Source organism: Gymnodraco acuticeps, unplaced genomic scaffold (assembly GCF_902827175.1).
Source record: "Gymnodraco acuticeps unplaced genomic scaffold, fGymAcu1.1, whole genome shotgun sequence".
Taxonomy (NCBI): Eukaryota; Metazoa; Chordata; class Actinopteri; order Perciformes; family Bathydraconidae; genus Gymnodraco; species Gymnodraco acuticeps.
The window spans coordinates 659,553-687,470 of NW_022992247.1; the positions used below are offsets into that span (position 1 = coordinate 659,553).

At 43.5% G+C, this 27,918-nt stretch overlaps 1 protein-coding gene across 2 annotated transcripts in view; it reads left to right on the forward strand.

Annotated features, from left to right (window-relative positions):
* Positions 1 to 7,440: 7,440 nt before the first annotated feature.
* paxip1 (PAX interacting (with transcription-activation domain) protein 1) overlaps positions 7,441 to 27,918 on the forward strand; it is a 41,149-nt gene continuing 20,671 nt past the window's right edge. For both annotated transcript variants that reach the window (XM_034206387.1, XM_034206388.1), the window contains exons 1-9: positions 7,441 to 7,637; positions 16,263 to 16,397; positions 18,901 to 18,944; positions 19,116 to 19,179; positions 19,403 to 19,513; positions 19,650 to 19,725; positions 20,942 to 21,469; positions 22,806 to 22,918; positions 23,050 to 23,908. In XM_034206387.1, the coding sequence (XP_034062278.1) occupies positions 7,557 to 7,637; positions 16,263 to 16,397; positions 18,901 to 18,944; positions 19,116 to 19,179; positions 19,403 to 19,513; positions 19,650 to 19,725; positions 20,942 to 21,469; positions 22,806 to 22,918; positions 23,050 to 23,908 (2,011 nt within the window). In that variant the 5' untranslated portion in view covers positions 7,441 to 7,556. The remainder of the gene's footprint in view (positions 7,638 to 16,262; positions 16,398 to 18,900; positions 18,945 to 19,115; positions 19,180 to 19,402; positions 19,514 to 19,649; positions 19,726 to 20,941; positions 21,470 to 22,805; positions 22,919 to 23,049; positions 23,909 to 27,918) is intronic.

The following is a 27,918-nucleotide window of genomic DNA, read 5'->3' on the forward strand; positions in this document are numbered from 1 at the left end:
AGACATGAGAAGAGGGGACACATGTTGATGTAGAAGACATGAAGAAGAGGGGACACATGTTGATGTAGAAGAGACATGAAGAAGAGGGGACACATGTTGATGTAGAAGAGACATGAAAGAGGGGACACATGTTGATGTAGAATGACATGAAGAAGAGGGGACACATGTGAATGTAGAAGAGACATGGAAGAAGGGGACACATGTTGATGGTAAGAGAGACATGAAGAAGAGGGGACACATGGTGATGTAGAAGAGACATGAAGAAGAGGGGACACATGTTGATGTAGAATAGACATGAAGAAGAAGGGACACATCGGTGATGTAGAAGAGACATGAGAAGAGGGGGGACACATGTTGATGTAGAAGAGACATGGAGAAGAGGGGACACATGTTGATTAGAAAGAGACATGAAGAAGAGGGGACACATGGTTATGTAGAAGAGACATGAAGAAGACGGGGACACATGTTGATGTAGAAGAGACATGAAGAAGAGGGGACACATGTTGATGTAGAAGAGACATGAAGAAGAGGGGACACATGTTGATGTAGAAGAGACATGAAGAAGAGGGACACATGTTGATGTAGAAGAGACATGAGAGAAGAGGGGACACATGTTGATGTAGAAGAGACATGGAGAAGATGGGGACACATGTTGATGTAGAAGAGACATGAAGAAGAGGGGGACACATGTTGATGTAGAAGAGACATGAAGAAGAGGGGACACATGTGATGGAAAAGAGGACATGAAGAGAGGGGACACATGTTGATGTAGAAGAGACATGGAGAAGAGGGGACACATGTTGATGTAGAAGAGACATGAAGATAGTGGGACCACATTGATGGAGAGACATGGAGAAGAGGACACATGGTGATGTAGAAGAGACATGAAGAAGAGGGACACATGTTGATGTAGAAGAGACATGGAGAAGAGGGGACACATGTTTGATGTAGAATAGACAATGAAGAAAGAGGGGGACACATGTAATGTAGAAGAGACATGGAGAAGAGGGGACACATGTTGATGTAGAAGAGACATGAAGAAGAGGGGACCACATGGTGATGTAGAAGAAGACATGAAGAAGAGGGGACACATGTTGATGTAGAAGAGACATGAAGAAGAGGGGACACATGTTGATGTAGAAGAGACATGGAAGAAGAGGGGACACATGTTGATGTAGAAGAGACATGGCGAAGAGGGGACACATGTTGATGTAGAAGAGACATGAAGAAGAGGGGACACATGGATGTAGAAGAGACATGAAGAAGAGGGGACACATGTTGATGTAGAAAGACATGAAGAAGAGGGGACACATGTTGATGTAGAAGAGACATGAGAAGAGGGGACACAGGTTGATGTAGAAGAGACATGAAGAAGAGGGGACACATGTTGATGTAGAAGAGACATGAAGAAGAGGGGACACATGTTGATGTAGAAGAGACATGAAGAAGAGGGGACACATGTTGATGTAGAAGAGACATGAAAAGAGGGGACACATGTTGATGTAGAAGAGACATGAAGAAGAGGGACACATGTGATGTAGAAGAGACATGAAGAAGAGGGGACACATGTTGATGTAGAAGAGACATGGAGAAGAGGGGACACATGTTGATGTAGAAGAGACATGGAAGAAGAGGGGACACATGTTGATGTAGAAGAGACATGAAGAAGAGGGGACACATGTTGATGTAGAAGAGACATGAAGAAGAGGGGACACATGTTGATGTAGAAGAGACATGAAAGAGGGGACACATGTTGATGAAGAAGACATGAAGAAGAGGGGACACATGGTTATGTAGAAGAGACATGAGAAGAGGGGACACATGTTGATGTAGAAGAGACATGGAGAAGAGGGGACACATGGTGATGTAGAAGAGACATGAAGAAGAGGGGACACATGTGATGTAAAGAGACATGAGAAGAGGGGACACATGTTGATGTAGAATAGACATGAAGAAGAGGGGACACATGGTATGTAGAAGAGACATGGAAGAGGGGGACACATGTTGATGTAGAAGAGACATGAAGAAGAGGGGACACATGTGATGTAGAAGAGACATGAAGAAGAGGGGACACATGTTGATGTAGAAGAGACATGAAGAAGAGGGGACACATGTTGATGTAGAAGAGACATGGAGAAGAGGGGACCATGTTGATGTAGAAGAGACATGAAGAAGAGGGGACACATGTTGATGTAGAAGAGACATGAAGAAGAGGGGACACATGTTGATGTAGAGGAGACATGAAGAAGAGGGGACACATGTTGATGTAGAAGAGACATGAAGAAGAGGAGACACATGTTGATGTAGAAGAGACATGAAGAAGAGGGGACACATGTTGATGTAGAAGAGACATGAAGAAGAGGGGACACATGTTGATGTAGGAGAGACATGAAGAAGAGGGGACACATGTTGATGTAGAAGAGACATGGAGAAGAGGGGACACATGTTGATGTAGAAGAGACATGAAGAAGAGGGGACACATGTTGATGAAGAAGATACATGAGAAGAGGGACCATTGATAGAAGAGGGGACACATGTTGATGTAGAAGAGACATGAAGAAGAGGGGACACATGTTGATGTAGAAGAGACATGAAGAAGAGGGGACACATGTTGATGTAGAAGAGACATGAAGAAGAGGGGACACATGTTGATGTAGAAGAGACATGAAGAAGAGGGGACACATGTTGATGTAGAAGAGACATGAAGAAGAGGGGACACATGTTGATGTAGAAGAGACATGAAGAAGAGGGGACACATGTTGATGTAGAAGAGACATGAAGAAGAGGGGACACATGTTGATGGTAGAAGAGACATGAAGAAGAGGGGGACACATGTTGATGTAGAAGAGACATGAAGAAGAGGGGACACATGTTTGATGTAGAAGAGACATGAAGAAGAGGGGACACATGTTGATGAAGAAGAGACATGAAGAAGAGGGGACACATGTTGATGTAGAAGAGACATGAAGAAGAGGGGACACATGTTGATGTAGAAGAGACATGAAGAAGAGGGGACACATGTTGATGAAGAAGAGACATGAAGAAGAGGTAGTTATAGTTGATAGTTGAAAATGACCCTATATCTAGTTTTCGTATATATGCATTTATTGTTTTCCTGCCCTAACTTTTATTTAATTTTTTCTCCTGTTTTCTTTATTTCTTTGTACTCCTTCATTTCTATACGTTTTTGACGCAATAATGCCGCTGTATTAGGATGATGCACGGGAGGGCTACTTTCCAGAAGCTATGCTTCAGCCCTCCCGTTTATACTAATTTTGTTCATCTTTGTGTGTATGAATTAAACTTTATTTGTTTTTCGGATGAATACGAAAAAAAAATACTTTCAGCTTGGGGGCCCCCTAGTGGCCGCGGGGGCCCTATGCCCCCGCATAGTCCGCCTATAGGAAGAAACGGCCATGCATTCACCGCCATATAGGTGTATATATAGATATATAGGCTAGATATATAGATATTATATATAGATATCTATATGGCGCTGTGTACATTCTGCTCCGTTGGTGCATTCACTTCCGGTAAAAGTTCCTTCAAAATAAGAGTCCCAATCTTATTACTACCAAAATAAAAGTGCTAAACGAAACTTTACCATAGAAAATATTGGCATACAAATATAATCACTTCTATAAAAAGGTAACACATTTTAAATATAGTTAGACATATTAAAGGTAATTTACAGCATTAATAATTCATATCTAATTCTTAACTGTGAATGGTTTTCATTTATTTAACATTAGAAATGTATTAGTCTGGCCAATCCAAGATTTCAATGCTGAAGGGCCAGTGGATCTATGGTGGGGGTCAGCACAAAGGTCAAGAAAACCCACATATGAAAGGGAGACAACGGATGACCAAGGACTTGCTCAATTCATTTGTGAGGGATCTGTGAAGAACAACCGCACTAGTGGTATTTTGTATACCAGCAATTGAGGGTGGACAAGTTTACTACCACTTTAGTTTCAAATAATTGTGTTAATTACTTATTGTAAAGCATTTGAACATTCTTTTGTGTCACATGTTCATTATTAAGTTGATGTATAACTGTATAGTATCTTAATTATTTAAAATATAAGGTAACTAAAAATGGCAACCGTATTTTCAGTTTTGGCAACCAAAAGCTGATGCCTGCAGCCTGGCAACCACTTTAAAACAACCCGGTATCACGGCAAGACGTGAACATGTGACGATTTACCATGCTGGGAGACGTGAAGATGTCACGGTTTCGTCCCCTTCAAACGTGACAGCGACACGGTATTGTTAACCCATGTTAACCAGTGGAGAAATAACCGGAAATACCAAGCAAATGCTACCCCGACGTAATGATTTATTTTGTAATAGTCACACTCGATTACAGCGATTTTCTTGTTGCCCCAGCTGGTCGACACCTCTTTTAGCATAAACAAAGGCTACATTAATGTATTAAATCGATGTTAATCCATGCGTGTGGATGTGGAATTAACGGACGTGACGTTGTGCGATTGAGTTGCCAAGCAACAGCTTCGGTTCATGTTAATTTACAAACTCTTCAACTACAACCGTAGTTATATTTAAAAACATGTTAGAAGGCCTCACGAAATACTTTAATGCACATTAAAATGTAAATGTGAAGGAATGTGTGTATAACAAAATACATCGGTCATTAAACAAAACCGGAAACAGACGTAGGCAAGATCCTCAGCTCGATGATTGGATGGTTATCCGCAATGTATGCTGGGATTTGGTGTTTATGTGATGTGAAATCTGAAAACGTTTTTTAAAAATACAATAATACTTCATTCCGAGTGTGCTTGCTTTTCTCTTTGAAAGTCATCACATAACGGCATTGTAATACACGGTTCGGCTGCATTAAATATTACATATCTGCCGTAATTCTCTTTTATATTTGATCCAATTGGTAGATAGGCTGTATTTAAACCATAACCGTGCACAGCTGATAGAAAGGGACACCTGGTGGTCAAAGCACGTTATTGAATTGTATTATTTTATTTCTCCACTGATTAACATGGGTTAACAATACCGTGTAACTGTCACGTTTGAAGGGGACGAAACCGTGACATCTTCACGTCTCCCAGCATGGTAAATCGTCACATGTTCACGTCTTGCCGTGATACCGGGTTGCTTTTAAAAGTTTGCGTTGAGCCCTGTATATTAAAGCTGAGGATCTGACTTTGGTAATATAAATAGTTGCTTTGTTTAAAAACCCTTTTACACTACCTCTGAAGTATGTCTCATCTGCGCGGACATTGGTGTTGTGTTCCATGCAGGGATGCCTAACAGCGGCTTGTTCTGCAGAAGTCCATGCCCTAAATATGGAAAGACATGGACCTGTTTATTCTGTAACCTAAACATCAGACTTATTGTCTCATCAGTATATGTGGGGTGGCCCAGTGGTCTGTGCATCCGATCATCAGATTAAGGGGGAGTGCTGGGGAACTCCAGTTCGAAACCCGCTCCTGCCGCCACTGCGTCAGGCCGTTGTGTCCTTGGGCAAGACGCTTCGCCCGGATTTGCTCCTGTGGGTATTGTCCACAGTACATGTATAATACCAATGTGTACTTGTAAAAGCGCCTCGATGTCTTCGAGGCGTGAAGATGGACGGTGTGGCGCAGTGCGCTGTGCAATGATCATCAGATCAAGGGGTGAAACCCGCCGCTGCTGCGTCTGTAAAGCCGGTGTGTCCTTGGGCAAGACACTTCACCTGAACTTGCTCCTGTGGGTATTGTCCACAGTATCTGACCATATGTAAAGCGCGTTGAGTCATTGAAAAAGCGCTATAATAAATGTAAGGAATTATTATTATTATATGATTTAATATATGGTATGTTTGCGGTTGCAATACATTTATATTTGTCAAAGTTAATGTTAGCTCAGCTGTAAAGGTTCAGGAGACAGAGCAGTTATGGGTATGCATGTTTTCTATTACTTTATGTACAAAGAAAGTTCCATGCACACATTGACATCACATTATAGCTTATCTGCACATCTTTACCACCCCTGAACCCCATTAAACACTACTGCTCTGATGGCCACCGTACAGCATTATTTTTTTCATCATTTCTTTGATTTGATTTACATACAACCTGTATTTTAATTATAATTAATAATTCAATATTTGAATAAAATATATTGTGTTCACATGAAACATATCTCTTAAAACTGTTACTTACTAAAACCTAAAAATCAATAATAATGTGGTTTGGCTGTTTGTCTAGAGCAGGGGTGTCAAACTCAAGGCCCGGGGGCCAAATCCGGCCCGTGACTTCATTTTCTGTGGCCCCACAAGAGCTTGCAAAGAATATTATATGTTTATTATATGGTTACATGATGATTTACAGATGCGCGTTGCCCATAAACTACATCCCACAATGCATCTCAAATTATACTTTTTTCTCAGAATTTGACTTTTTTTCTTCTAAATATGCATTTTTTCTTAGAATGTGCCCTTTTCTCCAAATGTGACTCTTTTTTTAAAATGTCACTTCCTTTTATTAATTTTGACTTTTTTTCCAGAATTTGGCTTTTCTTTTTAAATCATTTTGTGACATTCTCACTGAAGAGACTTGCAATTATTTGCCCCAGACTTCTGCTTTCAGAGGTAGTTAATTATGAAGTGATTACCCTATCTGATAATAATCCAATGCAGAGGCAATAATGTAATATAATACATTATTTTATATATGTATTTGGTCTTAAAGTTACAACCGGCCCTTTGAGTGCAGCCCTAATGTTGATGTTGCCCGCGATTACATTGAGTTTGACACCCCTGGTGTAGAGCCTACAAGAATGATGTAAATGGTAAGAGCCATGGACATTTAACCCTGACTTTTTATTCATTTAAACACTAGTATTCAAAATGTTATTACACAAGAGTCAAGACAAGGTTATTATAAGAATATAACAGACATTTACAGAAGAAATAAACAGTTGTATTCATTTACATTTGCACTATACACTGTTCATTTTAGAAAAACTTATATTCAACGCACATTGAAAGAAAAAATGATTTCAATCAAGAAATATACATTTGAAAGCAGAGTTATACAATATGGACAGCATCATCAAAGCCTTTTTTGATGGCTTCACTATGATTTAAAGTTTTAGACGTTGTCTGTAAACAATACAAAAACATAAAAAATGTCCTCACTCCACTGTCTGATTAAAATAATCTAGGTTACATGTTTGGATAAAAACATAAACTTTCATATGACAGGGTGATTGAATGTCTCTTAAATAAACAATTCGACCCTGTACATCTGTTTTATCAGCGCTCTTCATCGTATTCTTTCTATGCAATCTTAGAAGCGGTGATATAATGGATTGGAGAGCAATAAAGGACAAATACATGTTTGTACGAAGGATAATATATCACAAACCCCCCCTACGTATTTCAGAATGTAGTAGTCCAAGGCGCGCTCAGCGATTTGGCGCTAGTCTCCGGTTTACTGTACACTCTAACCCAGCTGCCGTAACATAGACTTTTTTCTCTTTTAACCTTTTGACTGGGTTTTTTATAAATATTGTTATGACATTCATGGACAATCATGTCTGAAGAAGAAAATAAGGTTTCCGACGAACTTTTCAAAGATGTCAAATTCTACGTGGTAGGGGACATTGACGAAAAGGTGAGGCTCTGGACACAAAAACGATAGCTTCTTGTAGCTAAATTGTTTAGCATGCTAAGTTGCTAGCAGCATTCAATCCAAATGATGTTCTCCAGGAGAAGCTAACCAGCAAGCTAACTAGCTGACATGCTAAATGAGTGAAGTTGCTCTTTGGACCCTCACATACAGTACTGGGTGATCCCTATAGTATCCAGTCATTTATATGTGAGATTGTGCTCCTGAAACCCGGCTTCACTGAATATTATGTCAAGAGGCTTAATCACCCAGCACTACACTTTCATGCGGCTCCTTAGCTATGAGTTTCGTAGTTGCACAGATGGTTAGCTGCTAGCCTAATGCCTTTGGTTGATCTTTCACAGAAAAAGCTGGCATGTATTAGTTTGTTTTCTGTAAAGCAAGAGTGCTCAGCATGTCTGCGGATCTGGCTCTGATGGAACAGCTAGGTGCTCAGGATTAGGCTCGGTGTTATTCTGCATCAACCTGTGACCATCAACATCTTGCTCAATTGTGCGTCCTTATTGCGCATGTGTCACTGCTTGTTCCCTCGTTGTGCTGGTGACCTGTGGCACGGAGCTGCACTTCCTGCCAAATAGTGACTCAAATAAAATAAGATAAGATGGTACTTTATTGATCCCAATTTGGGAAATTGTTGTGTTGCAGCAGCATAAAAAGACTAGGCATACAATACAAATTCAAAGACTAGAAATAAACAAGAAAGTAAAACAAAATACATGTTGAATACAAGGTATTATTTAAATGTAAAATGTACAATGTGGTTTTATTCCGAGAGAAACTACGGAGCAGAGAGTTCTCTTCCAGCCAGAGGTGATTTGTTGTACAGAGTTATTGCAGTGGGCAGGAATGTGTTCCTGTATCGGTCCTTGTGACCGCGGAGCTGCAGCAGTCTGTTGGAGCTGTGCAGCTGTAGGTGGAGAGGATCGGTGGGGTTATCAGTGTTTCCCACAGATCTGAAATATACTTGAGCAGACCCTTCACGCGATGGCAGAGCGAACAGGTACAGCCAGGGCCGGACCGAGACAATAAGTCAGGAAATTATACACCCAGCCAGGCAACTATAGTTTAAATCTACTACCCACAAATAAATATATGGACAAGGGTTACTATTTAAATACAATTTTAAATGTATTTAGGAACCTGTCCATGTGATTTTAAGTGGGGGTGGACCTCAAATCCTCTGGGGGGGTCCGGGGGCATGCATTGGAGTTAAATGCATCAATCTGGTTTACTTTGAGGGGAAATAAAGAGACTAGATCTATGAGAACAGAACACCCGTATGAAACCGAACTGTATACATTTCAATAATCATAAAATCATGGCCATAACCAATAACATACCGTAATCCAATATGAAAAAACACTGAAACTGGTTTATTTATCCAACGGCTGGAACTGCGACAACAACAACTTTAGGACAGCACTGTCCAACTCTGTTCACAGTTTCTGATCCACTAACAAGTCCTCAAACACTGCAGAGCCCTTACCGTGTTCCTGTTAGTGTTCACTTCCTCTCTGCCTTCTTCTGTTCATTTATCTGACGTCCAGCGCTCGTCTTTTACCCTCTTTTACTTTCTCTTTCTTGATCCTCCTTAGCAACGGAATTGACCAATCAGAATCGAGTATTCAACTAAGGCTTGTAATAAAAGTTGTTAGTAGCCTTAAAGAGCCTGTGAGAGCATCCCAACAACTGTTGTGCAATGAAATATTGGGCTACTAGTAATCTCGAACCGTCAGTTTAAAAAAGAAAAAGCGATAGCGTTCCGATAAATATCAATAATTTCGAACATCGCGGGGAAATTCCTTCGACTCATTTTGGAGTTTTGGGGGAAGCCGGAAGTGACGTCAATGCGGGAACGCTTCACTGTGCGGCGAGAGAGCCAAACACGGACAAAGTGTGTTGTCATGCGTAGAAATGGTGAATTACTGAGTTTAGGCACGTTAATAACGTTGTAATGAAGTTGACTACAGTATATTCATATTTGTCAGTGCTTTCATGTCAATTCGGCGAACATAAACATAAATGATCGTGGTGAAGATGATGATTACATTAGGATTAAAAATCGGTAGTGAGAGCGACTGAATTTCCTCCCGTGGGATGTGATATAAAAACAAATCGATTATTTTTGTAGTTGTAAACTCAAGTGGATGAAACTACATGTATTAGTGCTTTCATGTCAATTCGGCGAACATATGATAGATTAAATGATCGTGAGAATGATGATTACAAATCGTTTGTTTGAGCCGGTCTGCATTTCCTGATGAGAAAACAAACCGATGCTTTTTGTAGTTGTAGTACACCAACATGGATTAAACGTGTGTTTTTTTCACCACAATGTTGGGGAAATTAATGGATAAAATGCACGGATTGTTATTATTATTATTCCCACTCCGATCGGGACACTAGGTCCACCGTTTACCCGCAGCGAGGCTCCCCCCGTTGACAGTTTACGTGGGCTGGGTGCAGTGGCGGACTGGCCATCGGGACGAATCTCGATGGGCTGGTACCGAAGTGGGCCGGTCGGATAAGTCACTAGCACATCCCCCATAGGCGGCGCGTGAGGCTCAGGTTTGGGAAGGCTAAATAACTTTTTTTTACCTGACTCCTGCCCGCCTCCGTCGTCTATAGAAAAGAGATCAACTCAGTGTGCGGAGTTTAAATCTCTCAAGTCATATTACAGGATAAAGGAAATACAGTTTAAACTGCCGTATGCAGAGAAGACGCCGACGTGTCGCACTTATCATTCATATCACATCATCAATCAGATCATCGATCATATAATATCATAATATATCATATATTTCCTTATCTGCCGTGTCTGGCCGTGCAACACTTACAGTGTCACATACTGTATTCAGAAGTATTATTTTTAGCAACACATTATGTTGACGAAACACAGTCAAATGTAATTAAAGTCAGATCCACTCGTGTCTTAGACGTGAACGCGCTCTCAGCTGGAGAGAGAAACCCTGGCTTGATTTACCGAGTTGATAACCAGCGTCGTAGGACCGCTTAGCAAGATCTCGTTTGTTAGTTTGTTGTTGTTAGTTAGTTTGTTACTCAAACATATCCAGGGTCTGTTGAACTGGCTTCGTAGTACAGGGCACAGGTGGCTGGCAGCGCTAATGTCAAAGACACACACATTGCATTATATTTGTATTTTACCAGGATGCAGTGACACAAATATTTACATTTACTATCTACAGCACCCGCCGCCCCTGACATCCCCCACTCCCCCGGTTGACAACTTACTAGCGGTACCGAAGTGGGCCGGTCGAGAGTCCCGGGATGATTTTTAGTCCCAGTCCACCACTGGCTACATGACCGTATGATCGCCCATATTGACGCACCTAATTCCTAAACTTCTAACAGATACAACATAAACCGATCCTTCAGCCTCATATGAGCTCTCAGACACGTTCAACATTAAACTGTCTGCGCTGTCTGAGCTTGCTGCTGTGTGCTCCATCGTGCGTTTACATGCAGATGCTGGGATCCTGAACGGTGCAGCTGGAGCGCTGTGCCCGCAATGACGTCACACATCATTTGACGGGACTTGAAGAATCCTCGAGAAGATCCAGAAAATGGTCAACATTGAAGGGCAGATTAATGGTTATCAAAGTACAAATATCCAAAATCAGTTCAGTAACGATTTTCAAGGGGACAATATTTACTCAAATTGATGGGTTTGGAGGTGGGGGGAAACTCGTGTCACAGGCTCTTTAAGGGCATACACAGTTGCTGCACTAAACTACATTTTAGCATTTAAAATACCTAGCCATTATTTTGCGGTTATTTTGGTGAAAGTAACTCAAAAGTAATATAAAAGTATTGTAACTCATTACATTTCAGAGACAGTAATATTGTAATGTATTACATTTTGTAAGTAACTTGCCCAACACTGATCACTCCCCTCTCAAATGGAAATATGCGTTTACATAAATGGTGACCAACCCGTTTGAGACCCACTGAGAACTTAGACTAAGTTAACTATCTAAACACTCAGAGAGTCCTTTACCTCACCTGAGCTGAGGTTATCCCGAGCTTGAATGACACACAGAGACCAATCAAGGGCTTTGATTTATGATCTGTATGACAGTGGCCATGTTGGCAGGCCACATCATGTGGACAGCCAGTCACCCTGTGAGGCAGACCCACATCATGTAGACAGCCAGTCACCCTGTGAGGCAGACCACATCATGTAGACAGCCAGTCACCCTGTGTGAGGCAGACCCACATCATGTAGACAGCCAGTCACCCTGTGTGAGGCAGACCACATCATGTAGACAGCCAGTCACCCTGTGAGGCAGACCACATCATGTAGACAGCCAGTCACCCTGTGTGAGGCAGACCACATCATGTAGACAGCCAGTCACCCTGTTGAGGCAGACCACATCATGTGACAGCCAGTCACCCTGTGTGAGGCAGACCACCATCATGTAGACAGCCAGTCACCCTGTGAGGCAGACCACATCATGTGGAACAGCCAGTCACCCTGTGTGAGCAGACCCACATCATGTAGACAGCCAGTCACCCTGTGTGAGGCAGACCACATCATGTAGACTAGCCAGTCACCCTGTGTCACCCTGTGTGAGGCAGACCACATCATGTAGACAGCCAGTCACCCTGTGTGAGGCAGACCACATCATGTAGACAGCCAGTCACCCTGTGTGAGGCAGACCACATCATGTAGACAGCCAGTCACCCTGTGAGGCAGACCACATCATGTGGACAGCCAGTCACCCTGTGTGAGGCAGACCACATCATGTAGACAGCCAGTCACCCTGTGAGGCAGACCACATCATGTGGACAGCCAGTCACCCTGTGTGAGGCAGACCCACATCATGTAGACAGCCAGTCACCCTGTGTGAGGCAGACCACATCATGTGGACAGCCAGTCACCCTGTGTGAGGCAGACCCACATCATGTAGACAGCCAGTCACCCTGTGTGAGGCAGACCACATCATGTGGACAGCCAGTCACCCTGTGAGGCAGACCACATCATGTAGACAGCCAGTCCCCTGTGTGAGGCAGACCACATCATGTAGGACAGCCAGTCACCCTGTTGAGGCAGACCACATCATGTAGACAGCCAGTCACCCTGTGTGAGGCAGACCACATCATGTGACAGCCAGTCCACCCTGTGGAGGCAGACCACATCATGTAGACAGCCAGTCACCCTGTGTGAGGCAGACCACATCATGTAGACAGCCAGTCACCCTGTGTGAGGCAGACCACATCATGTGGACAGCCAGTCACCCTGTGAGGCAGACCACATCATGTAGACAGCCAGTCACCCTGTGTGAGGCAGACCACATCATGTGGACAGCCAGTCACCCTGTGTGAGGCAGACCACATCATGTAGACAGCCAGTCACCCTGTGTGAGGCAGACCACATCATGTAGACAGCCAGTCACCCTGTGTGAGGCAGACCACATCATGTAGACAGCCAGTCACCCTGTGTGAGGCAGGACCACATCATGTAGACAGCCAGTCACCCTGTGTGAGGCAGACCACATCATGTAGACAGCCAGTCACCCTGTGTGAGGCAGACCACATCATGTAGACAGCCAGTCCCCCTGTGTGAGGCAGACCACATCATGTAGGACAGCCAGTCACCCTGTGGAGCAGACCACATCATGTAGACAGCCAGTCACCCTGTGTGAGGCAGACCACATCATGTGGACAGCCAGTCACCCTGTGTGAGGCAGACCACATCATGTAGACAGCCAGTCACCCTGTGTGAGGCAGACCACATCATGTGGACAGCCAGTCACCTGTGTGAGGCAGACCACATCATGTAGACAGCCAGTCACCCTGTGAGGCAGACCACATCATGTAGACAGCCAGTCACCCTGTGTGAGGCAGACCACATCATGTAGACAGCCAGTCACCCTGTGTGAGGCAGACCACATCATGTGGACAGCCAGTCACCCTGTGTGAGGCAGACCACATCATGTAGACAGCCAGTCACCCTGTGTGAGGCAGACCACATCATGTAGACAGCCAGTCACCCTGTGTGAGGCAGACCACATCATGTAGACAGCCAGTCACCCTGTGTGAGGCAGACCACATCATGTGGACAGCCAGTCACCCTGTGTAGGCAGGACCACATCATGTGGACAGCCAGTCACCCTGTGTGAGGCAGACCACATCATGTGGACAGCCAGTCAACCCTGTGTGAGGCAGACCACATCATGTAGACAGCCAGTCACCCTGTGAGGCAGACCCACATCATGTGGACAGCCAGTCACCCTGTGTGAGCAGACCACAGCATGTGGACAGCCAGTCACCCTGTGTGAGGCAGACCACATCATGTGGACAGCCAGTCACCCTTGTGAGGCAGACCACATCATGTAGACAGCCAGTCACCCTGTTGAGGCAGACCACATCATGTAGGACAGCCAGTCACCCTGTGTGAGGCAGACCACATCATGTAGACAGCCAGTCACCCTGTGTGAGGCAGAGCCACATCATGTGGACAGCCAGTCACCCTGTGTGAGGCAGACCACATCATGTAGACAGCCAGTCCCCTGTGTGAGGCAGACCACATCATGTGGACAGCCAGTCACCCTGTGTGAGGCAGACCACATCATGTAGACAGCCAGTCACCCTGTGAGGCAGACCACATCATGTGGACAGCCAGTCACCCTGTGTGAGGCAGACCACATCATGTGGACAGCCAGTCACCCTGTGAGGCAGACCACATCATGTAGACAGCCAGTCACCCTGTGTGAGGCAGACCACATCATGTAGACAGCCAGTCACCCTGTGTGAGGCAGACCACATCATGTGGACAGCCAGTCACCCTGTGAGGCAGACCACATCATGTGGACAGCCAGTCACCCTGTGTGAGGCAGACCACATCATGTAGACAGCCAGTCACCCTGTGTGAGGCAGACCCACATCATGTAGACAGCCAGTCCCCCTGTGTGAGGCAGACCACATCATGTGGACAGCCAGTCACCCTGTGTGAGGCAGACCACATCATGTGGACAGCCAGTCACCCTGTGTGAGGCAGACCACATCATGTAGACAGCCAGTCACCCTGTGTGAGGCAGACCACATCATGTAGACAGCCAGTCACCCTGTGTGAGGCAGACCACATTATGTGGACAGCCAGTCACCCTGTGTGAGGCAGACCACATCATGTGGACAGCCAGTCACCCTGTGTGAGGCAGACCACATCATGTGGACAGCCAGTCACCCTGTGAGGCAGACCACATCATGTGGACAGCCAGTCACCCTGTGAGGCAGACCACATCATGTGGACAGCCAGTCACCCTGTGTGAGGCAGACCACATCATGTGGACAGCCAGTCACCCTGTGTGAGGTAGACCCACATTTGTGCAGCGTTGCGTTCACAATTACATGAATATACCTGGGCGACCCGCCCAAGTAAAGTCTATGTGTGGGAAACCCTGGGTTATCCATGATGGTCAACAGCCTGTTCAGTGTCCTCCTCTCCACCACAGCTTCAAAGGGGTCCAGCTTGATGCCGATGACAGACCCAGCTTTCCTGATCACTTTATTGATTCTGCTGGTGTCACCGGCTCTACTTGTCGCACCTCTCCTTCAGCGTGTTTATATACAGAATATGCGATGTATGGGGTTGTGTATCAAATTAGGTAATGTGATTGTGTTAAAAAATGATATGCACATTGTTGGCAAGTTATACAACACCCTGTGACATGAAAACACAAGGTTTCAGTAAAGTCGTTTTCCATAGCACCTTTTTCCATAGAGCCTTTGAGTTCCTTTAAGGTTTTTTTTTATTCAGTGACACATTCATGTGTACAATCATAAAACATAATTGAGATGGAAATGGCTTTCCTAAGCTTTAGAGCAGGGGCCCAGCCACTAAACGGCAACTTTATGCAATTATATATTCCTAACACATCTTTAATTGTAGAGAGCTCATGTATTACACATAAGCATTAAGAGCTAAACATTTTAAACATTACTAATAAGATATAATAAACACATATGTTTGACATTTACTGTATTCAAGCTTCTATAAAATCATTTCTTCTGGTCTTATAAGTACGCGGGGGGAAATCAGTTGGGAAAAGGTCAACTACTAAATGATCCCAAAAGAGAGACTTTTCCTTGCTTAATGCTTATTGTTCACAGCAGCATGTTGTGTGTTTATAGAAGAGCTCACTGAACCGCAGCTCTGTACTAGTGACTTGTTTATTCCAAAAATATTGCTATTAACTGAACTCGGCAATTGCCTCCTCTCATACTCTCTTCATTTCATGTTGTTGATCTTTGGCCACTCTTTAAACTGTTAGTTACGTCTGCTAATAAAGAAGATTTATCTTCTGAATATCTTTCTCGATTAACTGTTGAACTAAACCATTTGAAAAAGTAGTGAAACATGTCCATCCCAGTCCAAGGGGATGTTTTATATATCTTGTTTTAAAGAACCAAAAGATAATAACCTTTTTAAAAACAGAGAGAAGCAGGAAGTCTCCACGTTTGAGAGGCTGAATACATGTTGACTTCATCGAATGGTTGCAGCTCTGATGTTGATGTCATTGCTGAAGCCAGTCTGGGCTGCAGTCTGCAGTGAGATGATCTGAACTGAACGGTGTGCTGGTGTTTCAGGTGGTGCAGCTGCTGAAGGCGGGGAAGGGGAAGGAGGTGTCCTACAATGCTTTGGCCACTCACATCATCGCAGAGGACGGGGACAACCCCGAGGTGGGCGAGTCCAGAGAGGTGTTTGACCTGCCTGTGGTCAAGGTAAGGCCTGTGCCACAGTGTGTTCATACTAAACAAAGTTAAGCTTGGTTTTATTTTTGCATGTACCGCTCAAGCGCCATGCAGTGATGACATGTTACTGTACGCAGATCCGGAAGTTAGCATTGCAAGGGCTCCCTCGTAAAAAAACAATGGGATTTTTACATTGGGGTTTCTAATATTGCGTGAGGCTATAAAGGAACTACATTGGTGGCATGACTTCACGTCACCACAGCTAATATACATACATACATACATACATACACACATACATACATACATACATACATACATACATACATACATACATACATACACACATACATACATACATACATACATACATACATACATACATACCAAAGCCAATTCCTCGTATGTGTAAGCCTACTTTGTAATAAAACCGATTCTGATTCTAAGCTGAAGGTGGCTTATGTTCGGCATTATGTTTTTTTGTCTCATTTAGACACTTGTCTGCACACGCCATTTTTATAACACTTAGAGTCTTAGGGCATTCAGCAGTGTGGTATTGACTGACAGATTTTATGTTGTAGAACAAAACCTTAAAATCTTTGAATCTAGTGTTAACCACAGACCTTATTTCAGACCTCTAACTACAGTGATGCAAATTAGTCGCTTTTCGGCGCCTCCCGCTTTTTTAACGCTGATTTGGGTGACTTGTGTAATTCGTGGAGAACCGAAGAGTTCGTTTTCGTTTTGGGGGGGGGAGTCCGTCCGTCAGTCCGACTGACGGACAACTTCTCACTTCAAAAAAGAAGAAGAAATCTAGATCGCAAAATAATTAAACAAGCCAGTGCCTGTTTTTCCTGGCCAAGGACAGGTTCCTTGAACACAACACGAGCGTAACGTGTCTTCACGTGGTATATGTCTCGTCTGAAAGGAGTGCTGACAGAGAGCACCGGAACGCCGCTCCAGCTCTTCAAATATTGCAATACCCATAAGGAGCCGTACACATGCCGCAGTGTTTGCGTGGCTGTGTCTTTCTTTAGTTGTAAGCACAGTGGCGATCTGTTGTTATTAGCATCTGGTTAGCTAGCTATGCTAACGAATTTAAAGAGCTTTTCTACAACCAGGTGGAAGAGAGCTCTCTCCTGAGAGGCTCAAATAACCTCAGCTCAGTGAGGTTAAGGCACACCTTGATATGATCATTATAGTTATTAATGAGACTAAATGAAAAACAGGTATAAAATACTATATGACAGTAACAAAAAAGTTGTTAACAATAACAAGAATAGAGTTTTAAAGGGGAGTGATTTGTAAAATATCCAAAAAGAAAAATATGCTTACAGTTCTGTTTCATATGGGTGTTGAGAGATGTATCCATAGATCTCTTAATGTTGCTCTCAAAGTGTACTAGATTGATGCTTTTAACTTCAATATTTTAAAACAAATCTTCCCGGGGGAGCATGCCCCCGGACCCCCCTAGAGGAGGTTAGGTCCCCCCCCACTTAAATCATGTTCACATGGATAGGAAACTAAATACATTTGCACACATCTTGTGTCCATATCTTTCTGTTTTGGTGGTCATGCCACACCGTGCACGTGCATGCATGCTGTCTCTGCGGTCCTGCCTTGGGTCTCATCATGCTGCTTCCCTGATGGCTTCCACAGGATTGTAGCTGACATCCTCGTGGATTCATCTTCTTATTACAGACACATGCATTTCCTAACATTCGGTCTATATGCTGTAAAATGTATTATCTTTTCAATTTACACACGGCATCTATTGCAAGTCTGTCTGTCCTGGGAGAGGGATCCCTCCTCTGTTGCTCTCCCTGAGGTTTCTCCCATTTTCCCTTTAAACTGTGGGTTTTCTCTGGAAGTGTTTCCTTGTACGATGTGAGGGTCTAAGGACAGAGGGTGTCGTATTGTCATACTGATATTCTGAACAATCTGTGCTGTTGTATTTGCTGTAAAGTGTCTCTACTGTAGGCTATTTTTATTATATGTACAGCACTTTGGCTCGACCAAAAATAGTTTATAAATGTGCTATATAAATAAAACTTGATTTGATTTGATGCGTGAGTCATGGTAAGATATCTGGATTCAGAAGTTGCTTGTTCTTTGCACAGCATGAAAGAAAGGCCAAATGAATGGGCTGTGATTTTAGTTTTTTTAAGCAGAGGTTGAGCTCAATCATTTGTACGGCCCTCGGAGGATGTTGTAAAATTGAAAGGAAAAAGGTTCCCCACCCCTGCTGTAAATAATAATAAAAACCCTTGATTTATAACTTAACATCTCTGTCTCCTATTGATCTGAGTATATTATAAAGAATAGTTAATTGAAGCATTATTAGCACAGGCCTTTGTCAGATGGTATATTACGCTGTTTTTTTCCTGCTTCGAATAGTGCTCTCTTTTTTCACCATACCTGTGTTTGCATCACTGTAACTAAAAACATCTTTAAAAAAACCTTGGTAAGCTTTAAAATAGTGTAACAAAGAGAAAGCAGTTGATATCAACTTGCTTTAATCTATGTTTTTCAGCCATCCTGGGTGATCCTCTCGGTCAGATGTGGAGACCTGTTACCGTATCCTTCCACCATCAAGTCCAAAATACCTCCAAGTGGTGTCATTTAAAAATGTAAAATAACAGTGGCAATGACTAGAGAAAAATAATGTTTAGGATTCCAGATATGAAAAAAATAGGGTTTATTCGCCCAAAGAAATGTTCTTTTTTTCTCCCTAACTATGAGCACCAGTGTTACAGGGTTCTCCCCAGAATCAGGACAAATATTCTTTGGTGTGACGGCTTGTCTTCCTAAGGTAAGTGTGTGTAAGAGTGTGAGTTGTGTGTGTGAGACTCTTGAATTATTCTAGTTAAGACATGGATTTCACAAAGGTTGATAAATGTTGTCTATTCTTCAACATTATTTTGAAAAAGCTAAACTTATATTTGGTAACTGTGGCCTTTTGCTGACCTGACAGGAGTTACCTTTGAAAGACTTCAGTGTGTGTGTGTGTGTGTGTGTGTGTGTGTTGTGTGTAGCTTCCAGATGATCTCAATGCGTTCTGGGCTTACATAACCTTTTATGGAGGAGCATGTCAACTTAACCTCAACAAGAAGGTCACCCACTTAGTAGTGAAGGAACCGAAGGGGGTAAGGTCCAGCTCTGTGTACTCTACCATTTTGCATATTCACCATGCATGTTATTGCTAAGAATGTCTGTCATAGAAATACAGTTGTTTTGGTCATGTTGTAGGCACTCAGTGGTTGTATATTTCTCGTCTTTCAGGCCAAGTTTGAGTGTGCCCTGAAACACCCGGGCATCAAGATTGTCACCCCAGACTGGATCACACATTCTGTTAAAGGTGATGGTAATGCTGTGTCTGCTGTATCAATGCATTCATTCAAAGATTCGATGATATGCCTGTTATAGTTTCCCACTTCCCAAGGTCATGTACTCGGGTTACTTGTTTTGAACCACCAACAGTCCAAACCTTTAATATGATTACTTTTCTATTACAGAATTCAAAGATTAAATAAAATGAACTAAAAAGATATATATATATATATAAAAATGGCCTTTCAGTCTCAAGGTATAAGGACACATCCTTTTATTTTAAAGGTGCAAGAACAAGTGAACTTAAAATGCAAGTATAATAATATATATTTTCAACATAATGTTGCTAATCATCACTTTTGTCAAGTATAATCCAGTCTTTTAATATATTTAAACTTATATATTTATGTATTTTTTGCGTTAAAATACATGAATCTAAAAAAGGGAGAAGATGCTATATGCCTGACCATAGCTTAAAGGCGACCTATCATGCAAAATGCACATTTTGATGTCTTTTATACATAAATATGTGTGTCAGGGAACTCACAAAGTGTCAGAAAAGAAAACACACACTCTTTCCCTCCGTACCCAAATCTCTAAAAACGGAGGTACAACGGAGCTGATCCAGATTTGCCGTGGGTAATGTCCAATATGACGTGATTTACGTCATATTGGACATGCGGACCCACGGCACTATCAGAAAGTTGCTATCAGAAACAATGCCTGACGTGTTTTGGACGTAATATGGTCTTTGTTTACATTAGCAAGCATCGCTAACACTCAGAGCTAACCTGTACTGGAGAGAGTATGTGTAAAAAAGCAGGAAATAAAAAAAGGAACTCACCTTGTGGTAAACCTGAGAGAGAAAAAGAGTTTGAGCTCCATACGGTTTCTTGAATCCTTGAAGTAGTTTGGAACATGATGGCGTTTAATCACGGCAGAATTTAACTATACCTGCCGGGTAATTGTGAGCAGGCATTAGCTCCGCCTCCTCTTTTTTATTTTTTATAGCTAAGGACCCACAATCTGCGTTTCTCTAACAGGGCTGGAATAGAGGGTATTTTCAGCAAAACACATCATAGACATGTTTTTATATATTTTGATATATCTTGAGACCCATAATATATGCCTAAAAATAACATGATGGGAGATCTTTAAAGCTCATTTCAATCTGCAGCTGAACACTACAAGACTTGAAATGATGAACTATAATTGTGACAACTCTCCTTTTTCCTCCTTCACAGAAAAAATCAGAAAGGATGAGTTGCTGTATCACCCCAGACTCACATACATAGAGCCTGAGGAGGAGGACAGTGAAGCTGACTCATATGACCAGCGCTACCATTCAGACGGAAGCTTCAGCCCCCGGCGTTCCAGGATGTCTAGTGGCGGCTCGTCTGGTGAGGAGTCCAGCCCCCGCCGACGGCCGGGACCCAAAAGACTGAACTCCGTCTCCCCGAGCTCCCCCCGCAAAACTGACCGCCGCAGCGAGCGCATGTTCGATGACTCCGACGACGACTCCTCCACAGAAAAGGAAGGCCCCAACCTGAACTGGACACCTGCAGAGGTCGTCACCCCGACGCCCCCTATTTCCAGCGGCACAGCCAGGCGGCGAGGGGGGCCACCCGGCAACAAAGAACCAGCGCCGTCCACAGGCAGTGGGTTGATCAACCTGTGTGCCACTGTGCCTCCGGTCCCCGGCAGCGCAGCTGCTACGCCTGCTGAGGCTCGCTCTGCTGCTGCCGCCGCCATCACTCACGCCATACAGCCAGGTCAGTCTACACCAGTGTTTCTCAAACTTTTTCATACCAAGGACCACTTAACCAATAAAAAAACACTCGCGGACCACCTAACTCCACAAATGTCCAAAAACACATCGGTTTTTACAAATTGCCTGAAAATGGTACAAACAAGTGGCCACATGTGTGACGAAGGTGTTTATCTGGGCTATATCATGCAATCGAAAGTGAAACTTAAGCTCTCTCCATTGCGGAGATATTCCCGCGAGAGTGCGAAAAACTTTAATTAATTAATTAATTTCAAATGTGACATTTTACCGATATACTCACGGACCACTAGGGGGCGCTCACGGACCACCAGTGGTCCGCGGACCACACTTTGAGAAACACTGGTCTACACCAGTGGTTCTCAAATGGGGGTACGCGGACCCCTAGGGGTACGTTGGAGTACTGCAGGGGGTACGTGAGATTTATTTTATGTTAATGAAAAAACAAAATAATTAATGCATTTAAACAAACTACTAATAGTAGATGAACTACTTTATTCAAAGGTTTACAGAAACTCTGGATAATAAAATGGGAAAAATAAACGGGGTGCTCTCTTTTCCTCTCCCTCTCCTGACAGCCCGTCAGTCTCGTGCAGCTCGCTGAAGAACCTGTAATAAGTGACCCGACAGTAAAGAATAAACATATTTATAACTAGTTGAGCTAGTTCCAGAGTAGATCAAATAGCTAAGCGTGATGTTCTAACTCTTAGTGTGTGTTTTTGCTCCGCTCACCGCTGCAGGTGATCATGTAGAGCGTGTGTCTCCGTCAGCAGCAGCTGTGACTTCACTCGAGTTTATGTTTATATCCATCAGATCTAGCAGTCTGCTCTGCACGCAGGCTTCCTCCAAATTTACAGTAAAACAAACTGGTGGTGTGACCACCACTATTGACTATTAGCATTAGTCTATATTTTGGTTGAAACTAAGCCAAAACAAAATAGAAAATACATAAATAATAATAAAAAAATATATAAATAAAATCGATTTTTAAAAATAATATTCGATTATGGAGACTGTAACGAATATTTGAATAATCGAATAATCACTGGCATCCCTAGTAGGGTGTAGGGTGTGGTTTTGGATTGGGCCAAAGTAACATTGACAGCTCAAAGAGGCCTCACTCTGTCAGACCATGATTTCAGATTTTGTGATGAATGTCTTTGAAGTTTTTCAGTCCAGTCTACTGGCAGATTTCTCCACTTTCTCCACCTCCTATTCCAGAATGTTAATGGGTTCAATGGCAGGACTTTTTTATTGAAGGCATTACATATTTCTAACCCAGTATGCTGTAAATTAACGTTTCACCTCTGTCTGATATTTAGGTGTACCAGTTCCAGAGGGCGTCCCTGGGTGGAGCCCAGCTGCTAGAACCCTCCGCAACATAACCAACAACTCTGACATGCAGCCAGCCAATCGACCTGCCAACGTAGCACATGTAAAAAAATCCCTGCCTGCTGTAATTGTACAATTTAATGAATGTAAACAAACAATGACACCAAATTACCACACTGATATCATTGGGACCTTTCTACATTGCTAATTCTCCCTTGTCCTCCTCTGTTGCAGATCATCCAGAATCTGACAGCCAATCAGACAAAGCCATTGGAGCAACAGACCAATCAGAGCCATGCTCAAACCCCTAACAGTACCAACCCTCTTCTCTTCCCGTCTAAACCGGCCGGCCAGCCCCTTACAGCAGAGCAGCAGCAGTTACTGCAACAGTCACACCAGGCAGCTGAGCAGCAACAGTTACCACAGCAACCGCAACATCCCATTATGCACCTCCAGCAGCAGCAGCAGCAGCAGCAGCATCAAATGATGCAGCTCCACCACCAACAGCAGCAACAGCCACAGGTCCCTCAACAAGGGTTTGCACAGTTACCCCAACAGCAGCAACAGTTTTTGCAACAACAGCAGCAACAAATTCACCAACAGCAGATGATTACGCAGCAACAACAACAACAACAACAACAACAACAACAACAGCAGCAGCAACAACATGCATTCTCCCAGCAGCAGCTCCGGCCCCAGCAGCTCCTCCGGCCTGGGCTGCAGCAGCTGCAGCAGCAACAGGCTCTGCAACAGCAGCTGCAGCAGTTCCAACAACAGCAACGCATGCAGATGTTGCAGCAGCAGCAGCAGCAGCAGCAGCAGCAGCAGCAGCAGCAGCAGCAGAATCATCAGCAGCTACACCAACAGCATCTGCAGCAGCAGCAGCAGCAGCAGCATTTCCTGCAGCAGCAGCAACACATGCAGCAGATCCAGCAGCAGCAGCAGCACCTACAGAATCATCAGCAGCAGCAGCAGGCTCTGCAACAGCAGACCCAGCTGACCCAGCAGACCCAGCAGCAGACTGCCCTGCAGCCGCAGCTACAGCAGGCTCCACACATCTCCCAGCTGTTCGGACACGAGCCCGGTCAAGAAAGTGAGTAATAACATGAATAATAATACATTTTATTTATACAACGCTTTTCTAGAAACTCACACTTAAAATATATAAAACACCAGGGCTCCACATTAAGGGCTGCCCGATGGCCCGGGGCCATCTAGTATTTAGCTCGGGCAATGAAGCCTCACCTGCTGGTTGCCCCATCGGGCAATCTATTATGCCAGTATCATGCAGCTCGCGGATCCAGTAATGAGTGACCCGACAGTAAAACTAAACATATCTATAACTAGTTTAGGTAGTTTGAGAGGTCATTAAAATAGCTACGTGTGATATTCTAACCTGAAGTGTGTGTTTTGTCCGCTCACCGCTGATCATGCAGAGCTGCGTATCAACTCGTCAGCAGCAGCTGATCTCTCTCTCCCGTCAGATTAGACTTCACTCGCGTTTATGTCCATATCGATCAGATCCAGCTAGTTCTAGCTAATGATAGGACTACCTGCTTATTAAAAGACACCTAAACAATAAGTGTCGCTATGCAACTGGGTGAGACCACAAAGTATAGCGCAGCATTATGCATTTGTTTACATGCCCACCGGAACCCCGAGGCATTACCAACAGATCAACGCACAATCAACCCACACAGGACATCTCTTTCTCCACATTAAGTGTTAGACATTAGAATTGACTATTCTCGTCTGTCACATACTCTTCTGGTCTGTCACATAAGTGGCGCAACTGAAGCGGTATTGCGCTAAAGGGAAATTATTTTGAACGAAGAGATTTAGATTTGCCGGCTAACGGGAACTCTGACGTCGCCATTTTGTGTGCTTCGCGGATGCGCTCGGCTCCTCTCGACTACTGCTCGGGTCTGCTCCGTCAGCTTCCGGATGAAGGGGCATTCGTTCGACCAACTTACAGTAGATAACATTACAAACATTTTTAATAGTGTAAATAATGTTTGTTTTGGCATTAATAACTGAATGTAATGTTTTCTACTTTTTTACATCTGGGAAGCCATTTGCCTTCATCAGATGGAAAGTGTCTTGACCAACAACTTAATTGTTTCTTATAGCTATGCAGGGCATGCAAGCGAGCAAACACAAACAAACAAACAAACAAGTGAAATGAAGAATAAAAATTCTTTGTACAATATAATATTGTGGTGGTTCATCTTATAATTCAGTCTAGAGAATGCACCAGACAGCATCTAAGACCTGCACAAATCTAAATGTTCTAGGGGGAGGCCCCCCCAAACCCTTCGTGCGTCATTTCGTCCGCGCGCATTTTTCAGGGCAATCTCTATTGGGCTCAGGGCCATCTTTAAATTAGCTTAGACGGCCCATAGGGCCATCTCCCAAAATCCTTAAAGAGCCTGTGACAGCATCCCAACAACTGTTGTGCAATGAAATATTGGGCTACTAGTAATCTCGAACTGTCAGTTTAAAAAAGAAAAAGCGATACCGTTCCGATAAATATCAATAATTTCGAACATCGCGGGGAAATTCCTTCGACTCATTTTGAAGTTTTGGGGGAAGCCGGAAGTGACGTCAATGCGGGAACGCTTCACTGTGCGGCGAGAGAGCCAAACACGGACAAAGTGTGTTGTCATGCGTAGAAATGGTGAATTACTGAGTTTAGGCACGTTAATAACGTTTTAATGAAGTTGACTACAGTATATTCATATTTGTCAGTGCTTTCATGTCAATTCGGCGAACATAAACATAAATGATCGTGGTGAAGATGATGATTACATTAGGATTAAAAATCGGTAGTGAGAGCTACTGAATTTTCTCCCGTAGGATGTGATATAAAAACAAATCGATTATTTTTGTAGTTGTAAACTCAAGTGGATGAAACTACATGTATTAGTGCTTTCATGTCAATTCGGCGAACATATGATACATTAAATGATCGTGAGGATGATGATTACAAATAGTTTGTTTGAGCCGGTCTGCATTTCCTGATGAGAAAACAAACCGATGCTTTTTGTAGTTGTAGTACACCAACATGGATTAAACGTGTGTTTTTTTCACCACAATGTTGGGGAAATTCATGGATAAAATGCACGGATTATTATTATGATTATTCCCACTCCGATCGGGACACCAGGTCCACCGTTTACCCGCAGCGAGGCTCCCCCCGTTGACAGTTTACGTGGGCTGGGTGCAGTGGCGGACTGGCCATCGGGACGAATCCCGATGGGCCGGTACCGAAGTGGGCCGGTCGGATAAGTCACTAGCACATCCCCCATAGGCGGCGCGTGAGGCTCAGGTTTGGGAAGGCTAAATAACTTTTTTTACCTGACGCTGCCCGCCTCCGGCGTCTATAGAAAAGAGATCAACTCAGTGTGCGGAGTTTAAATCTCTCAAGTCATATTACAGGATAAAGGAAATACAGTTTAAACTGCCGTATGCAGAGAAGACGCCGACGTGTCGCACTTATCATTCATATTACATCATCAATCAGATCATCGATCATATAATATCATAATTAGGGCCGGGACTCGATTAAAAAAATTAATCTAATTAATTAGAGGCTTTGTAATTAATTAATCGAAATTAATCGCATTTTTAATCGCATATACATATTTGACCTGAGAACAGTGAGAAGCCTTCCGAGTAAATCGCCAGAACGCCGACACCTCCTCATCTCCACCGCTCCCATGTTTTATTTTGTGTTGCCATAAGTTAGTCTCTCCGCGTTTCTGCGCTGGGCTAATGCTAATAATGCTAATGCGAGGATAATAAAATGGCGGCTTCACAAAACTTTTTGGGAGTTTTACGGGGCGTGGTTTGCAATCCACCCAGCCAATCAGACATATAGCTCTTTTCTCACAAGAGATCCGTACGAAAGTCCCTGCTCTCTAGCAGCTCTCTGCTCTCTAGCAGGGACTTTCGTGGGGGTAAAAAGGTTCTCATGAACTAATTTTAGTACCGGCTCTTTTTGGTGTGAACGCGATAAAAGAGGCTAACGTCCACGCTAGCTTCCACGCTAGCTGCTATATGTTTTTGCATTGAGGTGATACTTGAGGCTTGATGTGCTGCGGTGATATGCGAATTCCTTTTTGCATAATTTGCACACAACCGTGCTCTTATCGACGCTTCCATCCGTCCGTTTTTTAAAACAACATTTCCCACTGTTGTTCACTGTGGTTTGTTGTTGTCTGAAGTCATGAACGTTAGTTGGTGCTCCAGTATAATCGGTACGCCTGAAACTCATCCAGTGAGAAACGTTCCGCGGTGCAAAAATAAGTGCGATTAAAATGCGTTAATTTTTTTAACGCGTTAATTTTTGTGTAATTAATTAATCTTAATTAACGCGTTAAAGTCCCGGCCCTAATCATAATATATCATATATTTCCTTATCTGCCGTGTCTGGCCGTGCAACACTTACAGTGTCACATACTGTATGCAGAAGTATTATTTTTAGCAACACATTATGTTGACGAAACACTCGAGTCAAATGTAATTAAAGTCAGATCCACTCGTGTCTTAGACGTGAACGCGCTCTCAGCTGGTGAGAGAAACCCTGGCTTGATTTACCGAGTTGATAACCAGCGTCGTAGGACCGCTTAGCGAGATCTCGTTTGTTAGTTTGTTGTTGTTAGTTAGTTTGTTACTCAAACATATCCAGGGTATGTTGAACTGGCTTCGTAGTACAGGGCACAGGTGGCTGGCAGCGCTAATGTCAAAGACACACACATTGCATTATATTTGTATTTTACCAGGATGCAGTGACACAAATATTTAAATATTTACATGTACTATCTACAGCACCCGCCGCCCCTGACATCCCCCACTCCCCCGGTTGACAACTTACTAGCGGTACCGAAGTGGGCCGGTCGAGAGTCCCGGGATGATTTTTAGTCCCATTCCACCACTGGCTACATGACTGTATGATCGCCCATATTGACGCACCTAATTCCTAAACTTCTAACAGATACAACATAAAGCGATCCTTCAGCCTCATATGAGCTCTCAGACACGTTCAACATTAAACTGTCATCGCTGTCTGAGCTTGCTGCTGTGTGCACCATCGTGCGTTTG